The 22,811-nt window shown below is 47.1% G+C and overlaps 2 protein-coding genes across 4 annotated transcripts in view; both read right to left on the bottom strand.

Annotated features, from left to right (window-relative positions):
• Positions 1 to 1,947: 1,947 nt before the first annotated feature.
• LOC122921574 (acyl-coenzyme A thioesterase 1-like) lies at positions 1,948 to 6,286 on the bottom strand. Its single transcript, XM_044271656.1, has 3 exons — positions 5,680 to 6,286; positions 5,086 to 5,288; positions 1,948 to 4,685 (listed from the first exon to the last, which is right to left on the bottom strand). The coding sequence occupies exons 1-3, from the start codon at positions 6,221 to 6,223 to the stop codon at positions 4,107 to 4,109; spliced, it is 1,326 nt and encodes a 441-aa protein (XP_044127591.1). The 5' UTR covers positions 6,224 to 6,286; the 3' UTR covers positions 1,948 to 4,106.
• A 15,369-nt stretch (positions 6,287 to 21,655) lies between these two features.
• The window catches only part of LOC122922153 (acyl-coenzyme A thioesterase 1-like), a 43,591-nt gene continuing 42,435 nt past the window's right edge, over positions 21,656 to 22,811 (bottom strand). For all 3 annotated transcript variants that reach the window (XM_044272657.1, XM_044272658.1, XM_044272656.1), the window contains one exon: positions 21,656 to 22,359. In XM_044272657.1, coding sequence (XP_044128592.1) covers positions 21,763 to 22,359 — 597 coding nt within the window. In that variant the 3' untranslated portion in view covers positions 21,656 to 21,762. The remainder of the gene's footprint in view (positions 22,360 to 22,811) is intronic.

Here is a 22,811-nt window from a genome sequence, read left to right as displayed (position 1 = left end):
ACACCATGTTATAGAGCAGGAGGAGCTGAGCACACTGATATATAGTTTTATGGGAAAATATTCAGTAAAACTTGTGTTTTGTTCACTTAATTTCTTGCTCATTCTGAGCATTGAAGTCTAGGAGGCGGACCTATCAGTGATTGACAGCTATCTCTGTATACACAGTCATAGAGGGAAGGTTGTCAATCACTGATAGGACTGTCTCCTGGACTTCAATAGGGTTGTATTTGGTTGTCTAGTATGTACACCCATCCCCTCCACACACAGGTCCCCCATGTTTAGGTGGTAATAGCCCTCTCGTCTAGTCCTGTGTTCTTGCACCAGCGACGGGCCGGCTCAGGTAGTCGGTGCTTGGGCAGTGGATCAGATGCTCTGCTCAGACATCAACAGATCCACTGTGCAGGCGTCATGTCACCGGCGCTTGTGCAATGGATCTGCTACTGCTTCCCAAGCTGAGGAGCAGCATCTGATCCACTGTGCAAGCGTCGAGTCAATGGTGCAAGAACACAGAGAGGTCTGGCCCTGTCAATATTTCTATGATTAAAGGATACATATACCCTCAAATTGTGTGTGGAGATTATATATATATATATATATTAGTAAATAGAGCGTTATAAACCTGAAGCAGACTCACTACCTCCACCATGTGGCAGCTGTAAAGAGTTGCAAAGCTTACTTCCAGCTGACTAAATATATCCACACATTTTCAGATCACTGAGATGGCATACTTTCAGTGTCCTTCACTGCTATAGACGGTAGAGAACAGCGCCATGCTGGGCCCTTGCACACTTATTGCAGTTCTCTACAAGTCCGTACGACAGCCCAACACAGCCGATAGCGCCTTGTGCTGAGCCATCAAACATGATACATAGATTAGCAGTCTACATGCGCAGGGACCGTGCCAATATACTAAGTACTGGTACCTGCTAAAAGCACCTGGGATAGAGAGGTGATCGTGCCCCGTCTGCCTCTTTAAGGTGACCAATTACTCCAGACCCAATAATTAATGTTTCCTTTCCCATTAGGCCTCATGGACACAAATGTATTTTGGTTACCGGGTTCGGGTGGGTTAGGAATTCCGTTACAGGTTTCATTATAACGGAATTCGCAGACTGAATGCGAAACTGAAGCTTTTAAGAGGCATTATGCTTTGATCCGTCGTAATAGAAGTCTATGGCCAAGCATAACGGATCCGTCTGGTTTCTGTCATGCAGGGCGGAACAGGACTTTGTTTTCTGTCCTGCATAACGGAAACCAGACGGATCCGTTATGCTTGGCAATAGACTTCTATTACGACGGATCAAAGCAGAATGCCTCTTAAAGGCTTCCGTTTCGCATTCAGTCTGCGAATTCCGTTATAATGGAACCTCTTTGGTTATGCAAACCGATTGTTGCTGCAGCTGTCCGGGTGGCTGGTCTCAGACGATCATGGAGGTGAACATGCTGGATGTGGAGGTCCTGGGCTGGTGTGGTTACACGTGGTCTGCGGTTGTGAGGCCGCTTGTATGTACTGCCAAATGCTCTGAAAAGCCTTTGGAGACGGCTTATGGTAGAGAAATTAACATTCATTTCACGGGCAACAGCTCTGGTAGACATTCCTGCAGTCAGCATGCAAATTGCACGCTCCCTCAAACGTTGCAACATCTTTGGCATTGTGCTGTGTGATCAAACTGGACATTTCAGAGTGGCCATTTATTGTGGGCAGTCTAAGGCACACCTGTGCAATATTCATGCTGTCTAATCAGCACCTTGATATGCCACACCTGTGAGGTGGGATGGATGATCTCGGCAAAGTCCAGAGGATAGATCATAAGTTTAAACAAACTGCAGAACCCCTTTAAATTTACCCAAACTAGACCATCTAGGCCTTGAGAGGGGATTATATTTTACTTTTTAAGCTACTTTGTCAAATAAGAGAAAATCGGAGTGCATTCATTTTTTTTTTTCTTCAAAAATAGATTTATTTTTCATGTTAAATCAGTTACAGCCGTCAAATATTTCTGCTTTTAAAATAAGATTCTTCAAGCATTCACTAAATGTAGGAAAAGTTCACGGTATGGACAGGACACAATTAACATGGAAACCGATCAGACGCCACACTACAGAGATAGTCTCAGATAGAAGCCCTTCCAGAAGTACGATGCCTGCCCTGTGCATGAGGCATTAACCCCTTAAAGGTGTTTTCTATCTTTGAAGGCCTTCAAGGCAGACTCCCCTCCCCTTCCCATGGCCAGACCTACGGAGGGAAGCATACTTACTTGGGGGCTGTTCACGTCTCGTTTTTGCTGTAGGTCAAGCGGATACGTTTGTTAACAGAAAAAACATACAGAGCTGGAAACTACAGACACCAGTAGCACTAAAGAAATAACGGAAACCCTCCTGAAAAAGAGGATGGTTGACCACCTAAAAACCAGCAACCTGTTGGCTCCAAAACAGCTTTCGGCTTCACCGAGGGAAGATCATGTCAAACTAATCTTAACGATTTTTTTTTTAATAAGTCACAAAAGTGTTGGATAAAGGTGGATCAGTGGATATTGCCTAGCAGGACTTCAGAAAAGCCTTTGATACAATGCCACGTGAGGAGCTGATAGATAAATTATTGAAGGTTGGACTTCATCTCTGGATAGTTCAGTGGATTTGCAGTCGGCTGATGAATCGATACCAGGGGGTTATTGTTAACGGTGTGCATTCTGAAGATAGACAAGTTACAAGTGGTGGACCTCAAGTGGTCTGTCGTAGGTCCTTTATAATATTTGGTAGATGACATAGGAGAAGGTTTGCGTGTTTGCTGATGACACAAGGGTGGATATTCGGGGGGGAAGGGGGAACGGAATGCAAAAGTGGCCTACAAAAACGGTGGAGGGTCTGAAGCATAAAACATATCAGGGGAGACTTATGAATTTGGCGCACAGATGGGCACTCATCTGAATGGCCACAAGTAATACTACTATATCATCCGCTGAAGGAACGATGTAGAGCTGGCTGCGTCATTTTGCACCTCTGCTCTAAAGACCAATTTACTTAGATAATTTGATATCTGTAGTGTATGTCCTGGAACTTGCCCTGTGATTAACTTTTTTTTTTTTTATAATTCTTTTTTAATTTCATGATCAATCAAAATAAAGAATTAAAATCATATAAATACAGTATTTAACAAGACACCTTTTTTTGGTTTTACCATTTTCCTTTCCACTGTTACCCCTATCTGCTTTTGAAAAAACATTCGTGGATGACAATGGAGAAGAACGGTGGCAAAAAAAATTACCCTAAATGGGTCACACTGACAACACACAAAAATAATCTTCAACATACAGTGGTTGTATTTACAATCAAAGTGTAAGGGTAAATCCTGAATAATGGCACTGCGCGCCCTCACAGAGGAGCTTCCCTTTAAAAGGTCACTGAACTTTCAAAAAACTTTTGATATGTCACAGCGACACGTGAAAGGTTTTGATCATTGGTGGTCTGGGTGCTGAGACCTCACAAACTGCTAGAACAAGGAGAGAGAAGCGGTCACATATTATATCCTCTCCTCGCTGCAGGAGATCGGCTCTATAGAAGTCTATGGGCACGTAACGATTCCATCGCCAGAAGCGAGCACTATGCAAGCGCTTCTCTGCCCTCCTGCTAGTGATCAGCATTTAGATCCCCGCTAATAAAAGCCTTTGATTTGTTGCTATGACATATCAAAAGTCTTGTAAAGTTCAGTGACCCTTTAAGTACAGAGCCAGACATCTTGGTTTAGTTAAAGGGGTTTTCCGTCACCTCTGGATAGCTCATCAGTATCTGATCCATGGGAGTCTGACACCTGGGATCCCCAACGATCAGCTGTCTGACAAGGCACCGGCGTTCCTGTAACTTTCCCTAGGCCATGTGACATCATGTTCATCAGGTCACATGGCCTAGGCGCAGCTCGGCCCCATTGAAGTGAATGGGGTTGAGCTGCAATACCAAGCACAACCACTATACAATGTACGGCGCTGTGCTTGGCAGCACCGTTGCTTTCTCAGAAAGCTGATCGGCGAGGTCCCAGGTGTTGATCAGAAATTGATGATCTATCCAGAGGATAGGTCACTAGTTAAAAAGTCTCAGAGAACCCCTTTAACCTACTGTTTTAGATGCGCATGAAAAAAGTCTTGAATTTTCCGCCAGGAGTCTTCCTGAGCTTGGCAGTGAGCTTTAAGTTCTCCACCTTTTAAAATAGGTACTCCCAAAACTCTATCCATAGAAACTGGGCAGAAAGGACTGGACGGTGGGTCAATCTGATGCCCGGCTCCTGGGTAAGAGAGCAGGGTATAGTTACTCTTCCCATGTTCCTGCAAGCAAGACACGGCAGCCTTGGCATAGACAGGACTCTTCCAGTTCAGATCATCCTCTCCCACAATAAACAGAAAGGAACCTTGGGCTTTCTCTACTGGGATGAGGCACTGACGGTTGGCCGGATCCAGTGGATCATCGAGCGCTTCCGAGACATCAAACACTGCCGTTTCAGAGATCTGGACCCGGCTCATGTTGTAGGACAAGGCTGGGATGGTGACATCTTTGTAGCTCAGAGGGGCGGCTGTATTGGAACAGCAACCGGATATGCTAACTGCTGCAACTACCTGGGGTAGATAGGTGATCATGGAGAGAGCCAGATCTGCTCCTTTACCAGTACCGATTACACCGACGCCAGACCCTCGAATCTTTCAAGAAAAGAAATATATATATACATAAAAAGCAATACAAAACCACCGATACCGCATATATGAAATACAGAACGACAGGCTAATGACGTTTAATAGGAAGTCTATCAGTCAAATCTTTTTTTTTTGGGGGGAGAGCCAAGTGACAAGTACTTTAGCTGCCAATACAGTATCCAAGAGTGGTTGTCACCCAGACTGGTGTTGTCAATATGCACCGATACCTGCCCCGTGGCAATCTCTGTGCGTGCCAAGGAAGATTTGCCATACCAGGTGTGACAACCCCGCTGGTACGGCATCAGTGGTCATACTGGTTGTCACTCGGCTTCCCAGAAACACATAAAACAGTAACTGCTTTTTCAGAACTCATTAAACACCTAAGAACATCTCTACGGGGTCTTACTTTTGGATGTCGGGAGAGAAAGTTTGCAGCTTCCTCAAAATACTCCAGGTGGAATTCAGTCATTGCAGGTGGAAGGTCTTCAAAGGCAAAGTATGGCAGAGCCAAAGAGGCGATGCCACGGCTGGCTAGCAGGCTGGAACGGTACTCGACCAGGCCACCATCGTCCCCAAACATGTCAATCACACCAGGAAAGGAGCCCTCCCCTGGTAATGCAATGATAAATAGTTAACAGACCTGATGCCAACGTGTGCCAAGAAATGTACAAGAACAGTAAGAAAACCGGCTCAGACGTGACGAGGACCTTCGACTTTGAACTCTGAGGGCCGTTTATTGCTCAATTCTTACTCGAATACTAATGCCCAGACACCTCTTACAGGTTATACTTATCACGCTCCCCGGCGCACGCGTTGCTCCCGATCCCCACGCGGCAGGTCAAGTATAACCTATATGAGGCGAGTAGGGGGTCATTATAACCCCTTTAAACTAATGCAAATTCTAACAATGACATTACTGCTCGATTCTTATTTAAAGCCCCCCATTCCGGGCGCGATCATCTCTCAGCCCCTATGGTCATGGTGGCAGCGGTGGCATTACCTGGGGGTAGAAACAAGCTGCCCCTCACCGCCCCCTCCCGCAGTTGGATCCTGCGCACTCCGGGGGCCATAAAGCGCCTCTCGCATTTGGTTTTGGCCAGCACGGCCCCCGGCAGAACCTTCGGGGCGCTGTGCCCCTTGTGCACCAGCACCTCCACCACCGCTGGGGACTTGTGCACGCTCCTCTTCTCCAGTCTATGGTAAGGCTTCTCCATGACAGAGGGGGACAGGCTCCAGAGCAGGCCCATGGGCAGCACCCCCGTGTAGTCACCCCCCACAGCGGCATCCCGGTGCAGATCCACCGTGCCCGAGCTATCAGCCTGGTAGTGGGCGCACGAGTCGTAGAGGCAGCCCTGATCGTCCGCCACCAGCGCCCGCAGCGTCACCGGATCACTAGGACCGAGCCCCCGGACTAGGACGTGCAGCTTCTCATCCGCCAGCCCCGACTGAGGGGACACAGACAGACACACCGGCCGGTGCAGCAGGCCATGGACAGTCCGGACTCTGCACACCGCGGCGGCCAGGCGACCCGCTACACGGAGCATCTCTGCGCCAACTGACGGCGTCCAGAGATCACGTGACAGCCCCCTTCCCAGCCCACCGCAGTAGATGACAGATCAAACTTGGCACAGGACAGCGTAATAGATCACAGAGCAGACCTGTCAGAAATCACGTGATCACCTCACAGACCAGTTAGACTCTAGAAAAAATGCAGAGATGCAATACCAGTGGCCCCGCAGCCTGCAAATTATTATAATTTTTTACATTAGGCAATGCCTCTAATCCTGGCCATTGCCTATCCATACACCCAATCCCATCCAGTTTCCTTTGCACACCAATAATACCTCTTTATACCCTTCTCACACACAGAATGCCCCCTTAACCCCTTCAGACAGTATAGGACACTCTCTTAATGCCCTACAGTAATGGCCCCCCCCATGTATAATGCCCCTTTAGTGCCCCAAACATACTACAATGCCCCCCCTTAGTGACACCTCATACTCACGTCCGCCAGGCATATTTGATCCCAGGGATCTCAACTCTCCCGGAGGTTCAGGGAGTCTCCCGCTATTAGATAGCGGCTCCCTGACACCCGCATGTGAAACAATATCTCCCGGAAAGGTTTATCTCAGTCAGATAGCAGAGCAGAGAGATAAGAGAAGTGACAGGACAGAGTTTAGATTACAGGTTGAATTAACCCTTTAGGGTCAAATTGGCTTCTCAAGGAGATATATATGTTAAAGGCATCCCTTCTGTCTCATTCAGTAGCTATATAACTATTGAAAGAGATGCATTTTTTTTTTTAATACATTTACACATTTAACCCTTCATTTTAATTATATTATTTACCCCAGTGTTAAATTCACACCCCCTGGATGCTTTAATCATATATATAAATATGATAATTTGGGGCAGGGTAATGAGCCCGGTCCTCCACACCATAGAGAAAAGTGTGCAGATACTTCATATGTTTGGAAAATGTAATAAAAAGTTCGTGAAAAAAAACAAAAAAAAAAACCTCCCTGAAATGAGAAGTGCACCTCCCTGAAATGAGTTTTTGCAGGTTGGGATGTCTGTGATCCTCCCTTAGAGCATGGCCATGCTATACATCCCTCAGTCTGCGTCTCGCAATAGGCTTGATGACATCACGACATTGCGCTTGCACAGAGCTGACGATCGTGGTCACAGGGTGAATGGCGGAACAAGTAGATGATGGCTACCTGATTCACCACTGTATTCAACTGTATCTGCGTCCTTAGGGCTGCAAGCCAGACATGCTGCAGCATTCCTGGGACTGTCCCCAAAATCCAGGTCTGTCCCACTAGATCCAGAAGTTGGGAAAGCATGACAGGATAGGGGATAAGTATCTGATCGGAAGGGGTCCGACTGCTGGGCTCCTGGTGATCAGGACAGGCGCCCTGCGTTCCCCTGCTTGTATGGAGCAGTGTTTATGCATGGACGCTCCTGCTTCATTCAGCTCAATGCGCCTGTACTCAGCTATCTCATAAAGTTGGAGCTACAGCACGCATGCGTGACCGGTGTTCCAAAGCTCCCTCGTTCTTGTGGCCGGACCCCTGCCAATAAGTGGATAAGGTATAAGTGTTTGTAATGGGACCAACTCTTTAACTGCCTATTGATTACAATGCAAATCTGCTCTGTAGTTCAAATATTTTTCAGTGTGCGGATTTGGAATCCATGTCACTGTAAAATACCAAGCAGGTGGATCCTTGCCTCTTATGAATTAGATCCACTAAATGAATAGAATACAGCAGGCATATCTGCAACATGTAAACTTAACGCGTACCTGAGTTTTCCCCCAAAAAGTTTGCATAATGGCTGTGCTTCTTTGTACAATCATAATTGTGAAGGAGCAGGTCTCTTCTGGGTTCCCCTAATGTTTTTATAAGCCATATTATGCCCTCTTTCAGCTGCACAGCTAGATGCATTTCTCTCACAAGCAGGGGAAATCTCCCTTCTGTGGAATCTGCCAGCACCGGACTGCTGTTACATGATTTCCCTGACTTCCCACTATGTTTGTTCTAAGCTCCAGAGCTCACAGAACGGATAAGGAGGGAGAGATCACACTTACAGACACACAGAAGGCTCCTATCCTATGCTCTTCAACAGCTGTGTAGAAGCAGTCCTTTTATCAGGCTCAGGATCTCAGCTAGCTCTGACATGCCCCCACTTCCTCTCTGCCATTTTCTGTGACTCGGTTACTAGGGATGGTTCCCTAATGGCCCTGAAACTGAAAAAGTTGGCACAAAAAAAACGGGCATCAAAGTGGCACAAAGTAGTTAATGGGTCACTTTAGAACTTTTGATGTCATAGAAACAATAAGTTTAGATCTGTGCAGATGGCTGCAATATACTGACTAGAAATAGTATGTTTGAATGGGTGCAGCTCTCTTGATATTCCAATGCAAAATCCAGTCGTATCAAATTCTAGTAGGAATCACAGAGCATCATCAGCAAATCTGCAGGTTTTTAATAAATATATTCTTTTATGTGAATGTAATTAACAATATAAAAATCACACCTTACCATTACCATCAGATGTCAGATTGTAGCCATGTCAGTACAATCTACTTTGCCCATTGTGTTACCTATATAAATAGTGCATCATTCAATACTTATAGTTGCATTGCTCAGTTAGTGCAAGGTCGCACGCGACAGATTTGTTGCAGAAATTTCTTGTGACTTTCCCTGCCGTCCTAATGGAGACTGCAGAAATCCATACATGTGTTGCAGAAACTATATGTATAGAACTGATAGGGTACGGAGCACACGGTGGATTCTTAGCAGAAATCCAAGGCTGACCTTCTGATTTCTACCAGGTTTAATGGGGTTAATCCACACACTACGCACCCCCCATCCCACACTAAAAAGTTACATATATAATGCATTATTTTGTGCTATGCACTATAAACTGTCCCAGCGTTCCCACTGACAATAAGAACAAGAATATGCGCCAAAATCCGTCGTGTGTTCATACCATTAGTCACAGAGATTTCTGCAGCAAGTTGCCATGTGATTTTTTTTTTGCAGATCTGTCAGTTTAATGTTGTCCTATGTACTATTAGCCAAAACAACACAAACGTTGTGCCATTTGGCTACTGAGAGCACTGAAAGAATATACCGGCTTATTACAGCTACAGGTCCTTACTACTAGTAGCCAAAATGATAAAAAAATATTATGCCATTTTACTACAGGGAGCGCTGAAAGAATACACCGGACATGGGGTTTATGAGTCCAGTATATTCATGAGGAGAGGGCTCCCCTTGCCCCCTCTTTGCATATGTGCGCATCTGTGGCGGATCCAGAGCCTGGTCTCGGGAGGGGCACTTCCAGATTATTTTCTGTCCGCCGCCATAGAACAATGGTGCTTATAGAACAGACTACACAGTGTAGCGGTATACTGTATATTGTGTGGCACAGTGTAGCGGTATACTGTATATTGTGTGGCACAGTGTAGAGGTATACTGTATATTGTGTGGCACAGTGTAGGCTATATGTGTATAACAAACATTTCACATGAAAACTTACAATTACTTGGCTTGGCCCTTGGGGATCTCAGACGCCACTTCAACACTTTGGCCGGGGGCTCGGCGGAGCCGATGTTGTGTTTTATCCTAATGAGAAAGATTTCATAATAAAGATTTGGAGAAGGGGCAGAGGGATAGCAGAGCAGGGAGAGGCTGGTGCTGCTACTAGGGGGTCATACCATGGGGGAGTAATAAAGCCCACCATAATGCCCCCCAGTAGAAATAATTCTCCTTATAATGTGACAATGCAAAAAATACCCCCTTGTAATGCCCCCAGTTGAGCTAATGTCCCCCATAATGTGCCAGTATAAAGTACCCCTATATAGTGCCCCCAGTAAATGCCCCCATAGTGCTCCTCTCCCCCCTTCCTCCTAGTGCCCCCCATAATGTACCAGTATAAAATGCCCCATATATTGTGCACCAGTAGATGCCCTCAGTGTCTCCCATAATTTGCAAGTATAAAATACCCCTTCTAAGTGCCTCCCGTAGATGACCCCATAGTACTCCTCTCCCCCCTTTCCCATAGTACCCACCATTATGTGTCCCAGTATAAAATGCTACTGTACAGAACCCCCCATATAAAATACCCCTTCTTTGTGGCCTCAGTAAATGCCCCTATAGTGCCCACCAATAATGTGCCAGTAAAAAGGGCCCCCATAGTGCCACCCAATAATGTGCCAGTAAAAGGTGCCCCCAATAATGTGCCAGTAATAAGTGCCCCCATAGATGCCCCCCAATAATGTGCCAGTAAAATGTGCCCCCATAGTAAGGACTCTAGGTATTCCTGCGTATGAACTCGCCTACCTCTGGGGTCTGTTCATACTGGTAGTTAGTCAGGACTTTGGTTAGGGTTTCACTAGGAAATGTCCATCTTCCTTCTGTAGTTCTCAGGCCTGATTCCCTGCTCCCCCTTCCCTCTTATGCTCGGTGTGGTGTTTCCTTCCCATACCGAAGCGTGACATTATAGACCACCGAAACCCAATTTTTTTTTTGTTGGTGTGCATCCATGGACCCTATTGCTGAACTGGCAGGTCAGCTGCAAGGGCTGTCTTTGGAGGTAGCTGACCTCCGCACGACTGTCTCGCAGATGCAGAGACCACAGGCTGCTGTTCCTAGTGGTGGTGGGGGTTACCAGGCCTGTCTTGAACCTAAAGTGTCCCTCCCAGACAGATTCTCTGGGGGACATGATCATTTTTTTGCGGACATTTTATCAGAGTATGTCCATGCATTCAACGCCAAAAAGAAAAGAGAGGGACATTTAATTCCCATCTGACTCTTGGAGGGGTGAGAGGAGAGTCAGAAAATGTGAATTTGTCTTTTACTGGTAGTACCCGATTTCTCCTGGCTGCTGAGGTGGCGCTAGAGTCAAAAACTGTGGGGTTTGAGGTGTTTATCGACAGTGGGGCAGGGGTGAACCTGATCGATGTTCAGTTCGCCCGTGTGCACGGGTTGTCACCGAGTGCATTAGAAAAAAAAACATTTCTGTTTTTGCTATTGATTCTGCACCTCTAGCTCAGAAGTGTTTATCTCAAGTGGTGCACGACATCCCTTTAAGAGTGGGTGACTTTCATCAGGAATTCATCTCGTGTTTGGTGTTGGAGGGTCTCCCTGCACCGGTGGTTCTGGGTTTACCGTGGTTAAGCAAGTATAATCCAACCATCGATTGGCAAGCTAGACAGATTCTGGATTGGGGTGATTATTGCATTGATAATTGTCTAAATACATTTTTTTTCTGTTTTAACTACTAAGACATTGCCCTCTTTTATATCAGATTTTGCCGAGTTGATTGCCTGGATTTACCTCCGCATCGGGAATATGATTGTCCTATCAACCTTATTCCCGGAGCTAAATTGCCAAAATCTAGTTTGTTTAACCTTTCTGAACCTGAAAGACCGGCCATCAGAGAGTATATTACCGAGAGTTTGGCTAAAGGACACATAAGACCTTCCAAGCCTCCAGTGGCAGCAGGGTTATTTGTAAAAAAAAAAAAAAAAAAAAAGGATGGAGGTCTTCGGCCATGTCTGGATTTCCGTGAACTCAATCGGATTAGTGTCCGTGATCCTTACCCTCTTCCTTTGATTCCCGATTTGTTTAACCAGATTATTGGTGCCAAGGTGTTCTCCAAGTTGGACTTAAGGGGGGGGGGGGCATATAATCTGGTCAGGATCAAGGAAGGAGATGAATAGAAGACGGCTTTTAATACCCCAGAGGGGCACTTTGAGAACCTTGTCATGCCGTTTGGGTTGACCTATGCTCCTGTGGTTTTCCAGCATTTTGTAAATGACATTTTTCATCACCTGGTGGGGAGGTTTGTAGTCGTGTATTTGGATGACATTCTAATTTATTCTCCAGACGTGGAAACACATCAGGATCAGGTTATGGTACAGATCCTAAAGGACAATAAATTGTACGAAAATTAGAGAAGTGTGTTTTTGCTGTACACGAGGTGCAGTTTTTGGGGTACTTGCTGTCATCTTCAAGTTTTCGAATGGATCCAGAGAAAGTCCGTGCTGTATTGGACTGGGATCGACCTGAAAAACTGAAGGCTCTTATGCGGTTATTGGGGTTCACCAACTATTACCGAAAATGTATTCAGAATTATTCGACAATAGTAAAACCCTTAACTGACATGACTAATGCAGCATACGGGTAGGCTACCCGACACTGCTAGATTTGAGTGTGTAGTTCCCTTTAAGCCAGTCAGGCCGGTTACCGGCAATCCTTATAACAGCCAGCAGAGGGAGCCCCCAGTTCAGTATAAATAGGCTAGGGCCTAGCTCAGAAGGGGAGAGGTTTCCAGACTCAGTACAGAGAGGGTTTCCCTCCTGAGTCCTTATGCATAGAAGTCAGAAGGGCATAGCTAAACAGCGAAGACACAGAATACCACAGAGGCCGATCAGATAAAGCAAGAGGTACTCAAGATAACAGAGGAGGTACTAGATAAGGACAGCTTCAAGGGTACGCCAGATAAAGGGCATTAGACCTTGGAGAGAGAGTCACATGTAGCAGGACCAGTCAGGAATAGTGTGCAAACCGCCTGTACTGCATCTCCTGTAATCAACACTCTGTATAATGCCTTGCTAAGACCGGTCATTCTGTACTCCCAAGAACCCGCTGTATCCACTGATATTCAGTAAAAGTTCCAGTTTTTGTTGGCTATCCTATGCTTGCTTCATTCTTCTACAATACCATACACGGCGTGTCACCGTTTAATTGACACTGGCGTCACGAACTGTTAAATACCTGCCTGTTCCAGTATTTGCCCCAATTGAAGACGACAGTGGATCCCAGGTTAGTGGTCAATCTGCACTACAAAGCCCAGCATACACTACTGACCCCCTGGGACACTGCATCGCTCTTTTTTGGCGTCACGAACAGGATCCGCATACTTCTACAGTGCAGAGAAGTGTGAACTGTGTGCTTTAACTATTCCACCACCGTATTACAAAGACTGTACCCTTTATTTCCAAGCCGGTGGATTGAAATTGTGCCTGGGAGGAATCAGAGACGCTGTACTGTGTTGCGCTACCCCCAGAGAGAAAATCGTACTTGTGGACTGTGATTTATTGGACTTTGCAACACCCTGCTTGCTGTCAGGGAATCGTGATCAAGATGGCCACCGGCCGCCTGGAGTAAAGTTTCCCGCGCTGCTGAGGACCTCCGTGGGCGGATCCCTTCAAAGACACAGAGAATCCCGCCCTCTTCATCATCGCACCGCCGCGGCCCTGCTTTTCCTGCGTCAGCAACGTCACCGCGTACACAGGACGTCCGGAGTCTCACGAGATTTGGCCTGCGCGAACCCGGCGATACCGGTAAGAACTTGTATCCGGAGGGAAGGGGATTGTTCCGGCCCCTTTAGTCACCAGCGGCCACCTCGTAATAAGTTAACATGTCAGATCCGGGAGTTGCCGAGCGGCCGGACCCGGGAGAGCTTGCGGCTCCTAATCATCCTATAGCCCCCAGCATGATGCCCTTTACCATGCCTTACTATTTTGGGGCCCCATGGTTTCCCCGCTATAACGGAGAGGCCCATACCCTAAGGGACTTTAAGGAAAAGTTGCTGGCCTTATTCAAACTATACCCCATAAATGCTGATCAGCAAATGGAAATCTTGCTAGCGCAACTGGAGGGGGCTGCCCGCAGAGAGGTATTATCCTGGCCTGCTGCGGAACGGAGTACTCTAGAGCAGATATTCACCCGCCTCAGGGCCACTTTGGAAACGAGGACTGCCTCAGAGATAAAGATGCACTTCTTTGGCAAGAAACAGAGGCCCGGTGAGTCCCTCCGTGACTATGCCCTATCACTTCAGGAGGCTTTGGGGGCTGTAATTCAGATAGATCCCAAGGAAGCTGATAACCAGGATCAGACCCTGAGGGAACAATTTATTACCGGAGTGTCTAGTGAGCAAATAAGGACCCAATTAAAGATGCTGTCCGCCCAACACCCTAACAGTACCTTTCTGGACTTTAAAGAACTGGCTATAAAAATTCTGGGGTCAGCAGTATCTACAGAGTTGAGCACCCCACCTGAGTTATCAGCCTGCAGGTCAAAACCGTTTATCATTAACCGAGCTGAGGCCGGTCAAGCTATTCAGGCTACAGCTACCGATACTATCGCCATGCTGACAGAGCAAGTAAATCACCTCACTAAAAGCCTAGAGAGAGTGTGCAGAAAAATGGAGGAATGGGAAAAACCTATGATGTCAGAAGAGGAGTTCCTGTCACCCTCTAAGCCGTTCCCACCTCCATACCAAGAGACTCACCCCAGGGATCCTGGGAGGCGCAATAGGGGTCGCAAGCGGCCCGTGTGTACATACTGCAAAAAGATGGGACACACAGAATCCACTTGCTGGCAGTTAAACGGGCAACCCCTGAGGCTGAGGACCACCCCTCGGGAGGTAGAACACTAGGTCCAAAAGATCCAAATTGGATGCCACGGTATGTAGGATCCCATCCTAAAATCAATGTGGAGATTAACGGGGTCCCCTTTGAAGCCCTATTAGATACTGGGTCTCAGGTCACTACTATTCAGCTGCCCGCCTTTGAAAGATTCTGGGACACCAACCAATTGACCCAGCCGCCTGAATCCTGGGTAGAGATTGTCGCCAGCAATGGCAAACCGGTAAAGATCCATGGATACTGGGAACCCACCCTGCAGGTGGGAGAAGTAACCTTGCCTCAACAGGGGGTGATAGTAGTACAGGCTGGCGACAGAGGAGGACATCCTGTCATTCTAGGCACCAATGTCTTCAAAAACTGTTATGCAGAAATACTTGCCGTATTACACCAGACTCTGCCCACCGCTTCCTCTGCATCCAAGAGGGTGATTCAAAAGACTATCACTGTGTTAAGTGCCCAGCAGAGGTTTGCTAACGGGAAAGGAGAAATTTGTACTGCCAGGATTCGTGATAATAAACCTGTGACTTTGCCTCCTAATTCCCAAACTCTCTTATGGTGTCGTGCTGTCCTGGGAGTCCAAGGCCAAGATTATCCAGCCCTGGTGGAACCAATCCAGATGGAGAACTACCCTTACGTGAGAGCTGCCAAGTGCCTGGTGAATGTCTCCCAAGGTAAAGTACCTGTCCGTCTGATTAACCTGAGTGATCATCCTGTTGCGCTTACTAAGCATGACCCTGTTGCCCAGCTTTCTCAGGTGTTCTTCCAAGACATCATCCGTCTTCCAGTGACAGAAAAGCCGCCAGCTGTAGTCAGCGGATGTCCGCCGGTGCCCCAGTCACAAGTGCCCTGGTGGGAAGAGCTCCATGTCGGGGACGAGGCTACCCCCCAACATCAACAAGAGGGGATACTACAGCTTGTCAAAGAGCACCACCAGGCCTTCAGTAAACATGCTACTGATTATGGAGAGGTTAGTGCCATACAACACACCATACCTACTGGCTCTCATCCTCCTATCAAGGAGAGATACAGACCCTTACCGCCTACTTCCTATCAGACTGTAAAGGAAATGATCCAAGAGATGAAAGACTCTAATGTAATCCGGGACAGTCGTAGCCTGTGGGCGGCACCCCTGGTCCTTGTAAAGAAGAAGGATGGTGGTATCCGTTTCTGCGTGGACTATAGAAAAATTAATCAAATAACCCACAAAGACGCGTACCCACTGCCCCGCATTGAGGAGTCACTAACTGCTCTGGGCTCCGCTGCCTATTTCTCCACGTTGGACTTGACCAGTGGCTACTGGCAAGTACCCATGGCCCCGGCAGATAGGGAAAAGACGGCTTTCACCACTCCCATGGGCCTGTTCGAATTCAATTGTATGCCGTTCGGGTTATGTAATGCCCCAGGAACTTTCCAGAGACTAATGGAGCGGTGCTTGGGTCACAAAAACTTTGAAACAGTGCTGCTGTATCTAGATGACGTCATTGTGTACTCAAAAACATATGAAGACCATCTGAAACACTTAGCAGAGGTATTTGAAATCCTTATCAAATATGGCCTGAAGGTAAAGCCATCCAAGTGCCACTTGCTCAAACCTGCGGTAAAATACCTGGGGCATGTGGTAAGCGGAGAGGGCATACAACCTGACCCTGATAAGTTAGCGGCTGTCCGTAACTGGCCGGTCCCCACTACCGTCAAAGAGGTGAGGGGTTTCCTTGGTTTTGCCGGCTACTATAGACGTTTTATCCCCCATTTTGCTCAAATAGCCGATCCTATCCAGGAACTCTTGAGGGGGCAGCCCAAGAAAAGTCCTAGAACTCCAGTGCCCATTGAGTGGAATGAAGAAAGAGAGATAGCGTTCCAGTTGTTAAAAAAGAAACTGACTGAGCCTCCCGTGTTAGGTTATCCAGACTATAGCAAGCCCTTCCATCTGTATACTGATGCTAGCAAGCGAGGCCTGGGGGCTGTGTTAGCCCAGATCCAAGAGGGAAAAGAAAGAGTGATAGCTTATGCAAGCCGCTCCTTGAAAGGAGCTGAGAAAAATGACCAGAATTATAGTTCCTTCAAACTAGAGTTCCTGGCATTAGTGTGGGCAGTGACGGAGAAATTCAAAGATTATCTAGCCGCTACCCCCTTCATTGCATTCACTGATAATAACCCTCTGGCACATCTAAATACAGCTAAATTGGGGGCTTTGGAGCAAAGATGGGCCTCTCGCCTCGCCAACTATGATTTCTCTGTAAAATATCGTGCTGGACGTACTAATGACAATGCTGATGCTTTATCCAGGCTTCCCACAGAGACAGCTCCTGATGATGTGCGAGATGCTTGGGAAGATGTAGAAATGCCGGCCTTCTACCATAAATTTGCTCAACAGGATCAGGCTCGGGCTACCAGTAACAGAGCTGCAGTTCCTTCACCCTCCAGTAGGCCTGAACTCAAAGAAGAAAGGTGGGTGAAACTACAGTCTGAAAGTAGAGTGCTGGGTGAATTGTTGGACTTCATCACCAGTGGCAGAACCCCTGAGAGGATTCGGCGTAAGAGTACAGATCCTGAGCTCATCAAACTGTGGAGACAGCGCCATCAGCTCTTCATACAAAAGGGCCTGTTGCTGCGGAGAAGCCTAGACCCAGTGTCCAACGAGAGGGTGCATCAGATTCTCATACCCCGACGAGATGCAGGTATGGTGTTGGAGATGTACCACAATCAATCCGGTCACTTTGGGGTCCAAAAGACTGAGGCAAATATCCGCCAGCGGTTTTACTGGGTGGGCATGCGAGAAGACATGGAGAAGTGGTGTCGAGAGTGTGTAGCCTGTACCTTGAAACGAGGTGAACACCATGATCAGAGGGCACCACTGAGACCCATTGTAAGTACTCGTCCTCTTGAACTTGTCGCCATTGACCATGTGAAGCTGGAACCTAGTCGCTCAGGGTATGTGTACGCTATGACTATTATTGACCATTTCACTAAGTTTGTTGTAGCGGTGCCTGTGAGAGACCAGACGGCCAAGACTACAGCCGAACTGTTCTGGAAACACTTCCTCCTGCCCTACGGTTGTCCAGAAAAGATCCTCACCGATCAAGGTCCTGCTTTTGAGTCCCATCTGTTCCATGAACTGTGCCGCCTGCACAACTGTAAGAAGATCCGGACGACGGCCTACCATCCGCAAGGTAATGGATTGTGTGAAAAAATGAATCAGACCTTGATAGAGATGCTGAGGACCGTGCCTCCTGAAACCAGGGGAGATTGGCCTAATCTGTTGCCACAGCTCATGTTCACATACAATCATACCATACACTGTTCCACCGGGTATACCCCCTTCTATTTGATGTTTGGGCGCCAAGGGTTATTGCCTGCTGACCACTCCTTGGACGTACTCGTACCTGATTGCATCAACCCATTACCTAATACCGACTGGGTTGCTGAACACCAAAGGCGATTGAATACGGCCCAAGCTATTGTTCAGGAACGTATGGACTATGCTAGAGACCGGCAGCAGAGAGACTATGACCAAGCAGCCCATGCAGAACCCTTGACAATAGGGGCTGTGGTATGGTTAAAAAATAACCGCCGCACCAGTAAACTGGACAGTAAATGGGAACAAAGTCCCTATGTTGTCACTGCAATCCCAAATGTTGGAACTCACACTTATGAGATCACCCGGGAAGGCAGGGGATCCCAAATTGTACACCGAAACCGGTTAAAGCTCTGCCTGACACCAGAACCCAGTGCCGAGAGTTCTATCTCTGAACCCCCTGTGTCAGAGTCATCAATACGGCCCGAGGATCCTATGCAGGCTGTCCGTGATCTAAGGTATGACGCTGATCCCATGCATTGGCTTCTGACACCATGGTTGAACTTGTTGGTGCCCGCTCCGGCACCTACTGTACCTTCACTTCCAGAAGAGCCGGTTCAAGATGCCCCGGATCCAGCTCCCCCTCTAGTGGATCCTGTTGTTCCTGTTGTTCCAGTTGTTCCTGACCAAGGTCTCACGGATGGAGATCCTCCTGTTGCTCCTCTCTCTTCTACCTCGTTGCTAAGGGAAGAGGAGACCCCTGTGTTGAGAAGGTCCACCCGGATAACCAGGGGACGTCCGCCAGTCCATTTAGGAGACTTTGACTATGCTGGTGGTGTCTCCCCCCGAACAGTTGTTAATAGAAATAGCCTGCTTGACGTTTGTACGCAAGAATGGACTCCTCCACGTGAGCCCTTGCCTGTTCTATACCCACGGGGAAACCCTGTGTAGTTCCTTATTATACTTCAGTCAAGGAAAAAAAATAGACTAACCTGGTTCACCTTAAGTCCGCTGTGCCAGGTCAGCGGCCGTGCCTAAGAAGAAAGAAGACGCCCCTTCTTCTCGCGTCATTTATTGCAAATGTTATATTTTGTGTGAAATCGTTGTTTATTATATTTATAATGCCATGTTTAACTTATGCATCAGCTTATGTTGGTTCAGGCATGTGTGTGAGTACGAGGCCTTACTCACGTTAAAGTCTGGGGGTGTGCAGCATACGGGTAGGCTACCCGACACTGCTAGATTTGAGTGTGTAGTTCCCTTTAAGCCAGTCAGGCCGGTTACCGGCAATCCTTATAACAGCCAGCAGAGGGAGCCCCCAGTTCAGTATAAATAGGCTAGGGCCTAGCTCAGAAGGGGAGAAGTTTCCAGACTCAGTACAGAGAGGGTTTCCCTCCTGAGTCCTTATGCATAGAAGTCAGAAGGGCATAGCTAAACAGCGAAGACACAGAATACCACAGAGGCCGATCAGATAAAGCAAGAGGTACTCAAGATAACAGAGGAGGTACTAGATAAGGACAGCTTCAAGGGTACGCCAGATAAAGGGCATTAGACCTTGGAGAGAGAGTCACATGTAGCAGGACCAGTCAGGAATAGTGTGCAAACCGCCTGTACTGCATCTCCTGTAATCAACACTCTGTATAATGCCTTGCTAAGACCGGTCATTCTGTACTCCCAAGAACCCGCTGTATCCACTGATATTCAGTAAAAGTTCCAGTTTTTGTTGGCTATCCTATGCTTGCTTCATTCTTCTACAATACCATACACGGCGTGTCACCGTTTAATTGACACTGGCGTCACGAACTGTTAAATACCTGCCTGTTCCAGTATTTGCCCCAATTGAAGACGACAGTGGATCCCAGGTTAGTGGTCAATCTGCACTACAAAGCCCAGCATACACTACTGACCCCCTGGGACACTGCACTAAGAAAGGGACAGATGTTTCAGTGTGGTCTGATTCAGCGTAGCGAGCCTTTTCTGCGATAAAGGAGTGCTTCTCTTCTGCCCCTATAGTGGTGCAGCCGGATGTATCACAACCTTTTATTGTGGAAGTGGACGCGTCCGAGGTGGGGGTAGGAGCAGTTTAATCGCAGGGCCCGTCGCCTGGTAAATGGTGTCCATGTGCCTTTTTAAAAAAAAAATAACTCTCTTCCGCAGAAAGAAATTATGATGTGGGTGAGAGAGAGTTACTAGCCATTAAAGAGGAGCTTTCATGGGTCCAGACTTTATAAACTAAGTATCAGGGTATGTAGGGCATACAGCGTGGATCTAATAGCGCTTACTATTTTTTTCTGGGCGCCGCTCCGTTCGCCCTTTGTGGCCCCCGTTAAATTCTCCCGCCCTGTATGCTAACTTTTGCATCAGGTAGTCTCGTCCCTGCCATTAATACCAGGGTCCTATAGGGCTTGATAGGACTCCAGGTATTCCTGTGTATGAACACACCTACCTCTGGGGTCTGTTCATACTGGTAGTAAGTCAGGATTTTGGTTAGGGTTTTACTAGGAGGTGTCCATCTTCCTTCCCTAGTTCTCAGGCCTGATTCCCTGTGTTTCCCGTTTCCCTCCCACACCGAAGCATGCCAGGCAGGCAGTGGGCACTTGCTAAAAACTGATTATTCCCGGAGAACCTGTAGAAGGAAGTGCATATATTGGGTATATATATATATACCAGCCTAGTTATTATGCTCTCCCCCACCTTCTGTTTAGGAATTGTTTATGACATGGGCGTGTGGTGCCATGGTGTATCTGGGGGGGGGGGGGGGGTGCTCTCATTTACACATTGGACAGGAATTATTTTGTATCTTTGTCTGTACAGATCCTGAGCTAGCCTTTAGGGGGGCAATTTGCAGTTATCTGTTACAGTCTGAGTGCAGGTATTCCATCACACACACAAGATGATGTCATGTCCCTGCGCCTTAGGTTGAGGAGGGGGAGGTGGGCTGCTATGGGCTTATATTAGCCCAAGCCAGGACAAAGGGGTCACTCTCTCTCGCTCTGTTGGGCTCATCGCCACAAACAGAGGTAGGACTTCACACACAGATTAAAGTTAAATGGGTTGGACATGAGTTGAGCCGAGCAGCCCCTCCAGAAACAGAGACTATAAACATTGGCTAAGTATTATTAACCCCTGTATTGCTCACCTTGTACTCCTACAATATATATTCCTACTCCCTGCAATATTACCCCTGCATTATCATTTACCCCTACCCTGCCATAATCCACCAACGCCCATTAACCCCCTTCAATACTAGGTCCCTGCATTTACTCCTGCAGTGCCATTATCACTGCATTTAACCCCTTGCAGTACCCTTATCACTGCATTTAACCCCTGCATTGGACCCTATATTGCCCTGTTAACCCCTGTATATTGCAAATGAACCCTTTTTCTGTAGGGACAGCTTGTGGTAGTTAGGTTTGGGAGGGTGCTGCTATTACGTGTGTGTACTGTGTGTCTCTCTCTCTCTCTCTCTATATATATATATATAGCAAGTGGACCGAAACGTTGCATGGGTGAATAAAAGGATCCCACTATTTCACCTATTGGAAGTGCTGCAGTGTATTTATTTTTTATCGATCAAATATTTATATAACCATTAATAGAAATATATATAGATATAGCAGAAATAATTGACTGTAAATGTGTTATTGGTTTAATAAATATTTTATTATTCAAATACAGCCTATAGTTTTTTTTTGCCGCCACCGTAATTCAGCGCACGCAGTTCAGAAAAAGGTAGTGCAACAATAGCACTATTTATTAATATGAATTATAATGCAAAATATTAATAATTAATATTCCCCTTTAACAGAACCCCTTTAAGGCCATGTGCTCATAATACAATATGGTCATAATTTATTCTCCAGGTAATTTTTTAGATGCCTGTGCAAGAAGGCCTGAATTCTCTGCCATGAGTCCACTTGTGCCATTGCATGAGCTTTTGGTTCTCCTCCCCAAACCACGGGAAGACCAACAAGCCTGTGCATAGACACCCTACACAAGGGGAGGTAGGGCGGCTCTAGGTAATGGCCGGCTTTGGGATAGTACACCACTTCAGGCTTTTCTTTGCCCTCCTCTTGCAGAAGCTGGCACGCCGCTTGGGCGTGAAAGTCACTCTTCCAGTTCCTGTCATCTTCTGCCACAATAAACAGAAACTTGCAGTCGGCTTTCCCAACAGGAATAAGGCTCTTGCGGTTAGCCTCTTCTAGTGGATTATGAAATACATCGCGGATATCGCCCACTCCTGGCTCGTGGTGTTTTAACTTTTTAACATCAAAGCCAATAGGAAGCAGAGTGTTGTCCTTGTAGTGAAGGATTCCGACAGAATTCGCCACCGAGCCATTCACAACAGCTGTGGCCGCTATGCCTTTAAGGAAGGAGGCCATAGAAAGCACCAAGTCTCCACCTTTAGAATGGCCAAGGAGACCTATCCCCGGACCCTTCACCTGGAAGACAGAGAACAGTAAATGATCTGTCTGTATCCTGTAGATAGGAGCACTTCCTGTATTAAACACCAGAAAAAAAATCTGTATCAAGAGGCCACGGGGCTCCGGGGAGCGCTGCAGCCTCTTCTTAGGCCAGTGACGTCATGTTTATGGGTCATTGGTCCAGACACAACTCAGTCCCAACGGGCTTGGGCTGCAATACCAATAACTGCCACTATAAAGTGTACAGCGCTGTGCTTGTGAGGAGCCATAGAACTTAGGCATCTTCAAACAGCAGTGTCGGGAGTCAAACCTCTGCCAGGCAGATGACTTATCCTGAGGATAGGCCACCCGTATTCTACTCCAGAAAACCCTTTTCATGGGGTTGTGTAGGCAATATATATATCCTTAGGATAGGGATAGGTCATCAATATCTGATCGGCATCCTCAAAATAGGTCATCAAGAGGAGGCG

The sequence above is a fragment of the Bufo gargarizans genome, chromosome 11 (assembly GCF_014858855.1).
Source record: "Bufo gargarizans isolate SCDJY-AF-19 chromosome 11, ASM1485885v1, whole genome shotgun sequence".
In the NCBI taxonomy this organism is placed as follows: domain Eukaryota; kingdom Metazoa; phylum Chordata; class Amphibia; order Anura; family Bufonidae; genus Bufo; species Bufo gargarizans.
The sequence above is the reverse complement of the archived record's forward strand: the minus strand, read 5'-3'. Positions and strand labels throughout refer to the sequence as shown.

Coding starts and splice junctions, on each gene's coding strand:
- LOC122921574 (XM_044271656.1), bottom strand. CDS start 6,223: ATGCTCCGTGTAGCGGGTCGCCTGGCCGCCGCGGTGTGCAGAGTCCGG. Junction 5,289..5,679: donor CAGCTTGTTTCTACCCCCAG/GTAATGCCACCG, acceptor TTGCATTACCAG/GGGAGGGCTCCTTTCCTGGT. Junction 4,686..5,085: donor TTCTCTCCCGACATCCAAAA/GTAAGACCCCGT, acceptor TTTTCTTGAAAG/ATTCGAGGGTCTGGCGTCGG.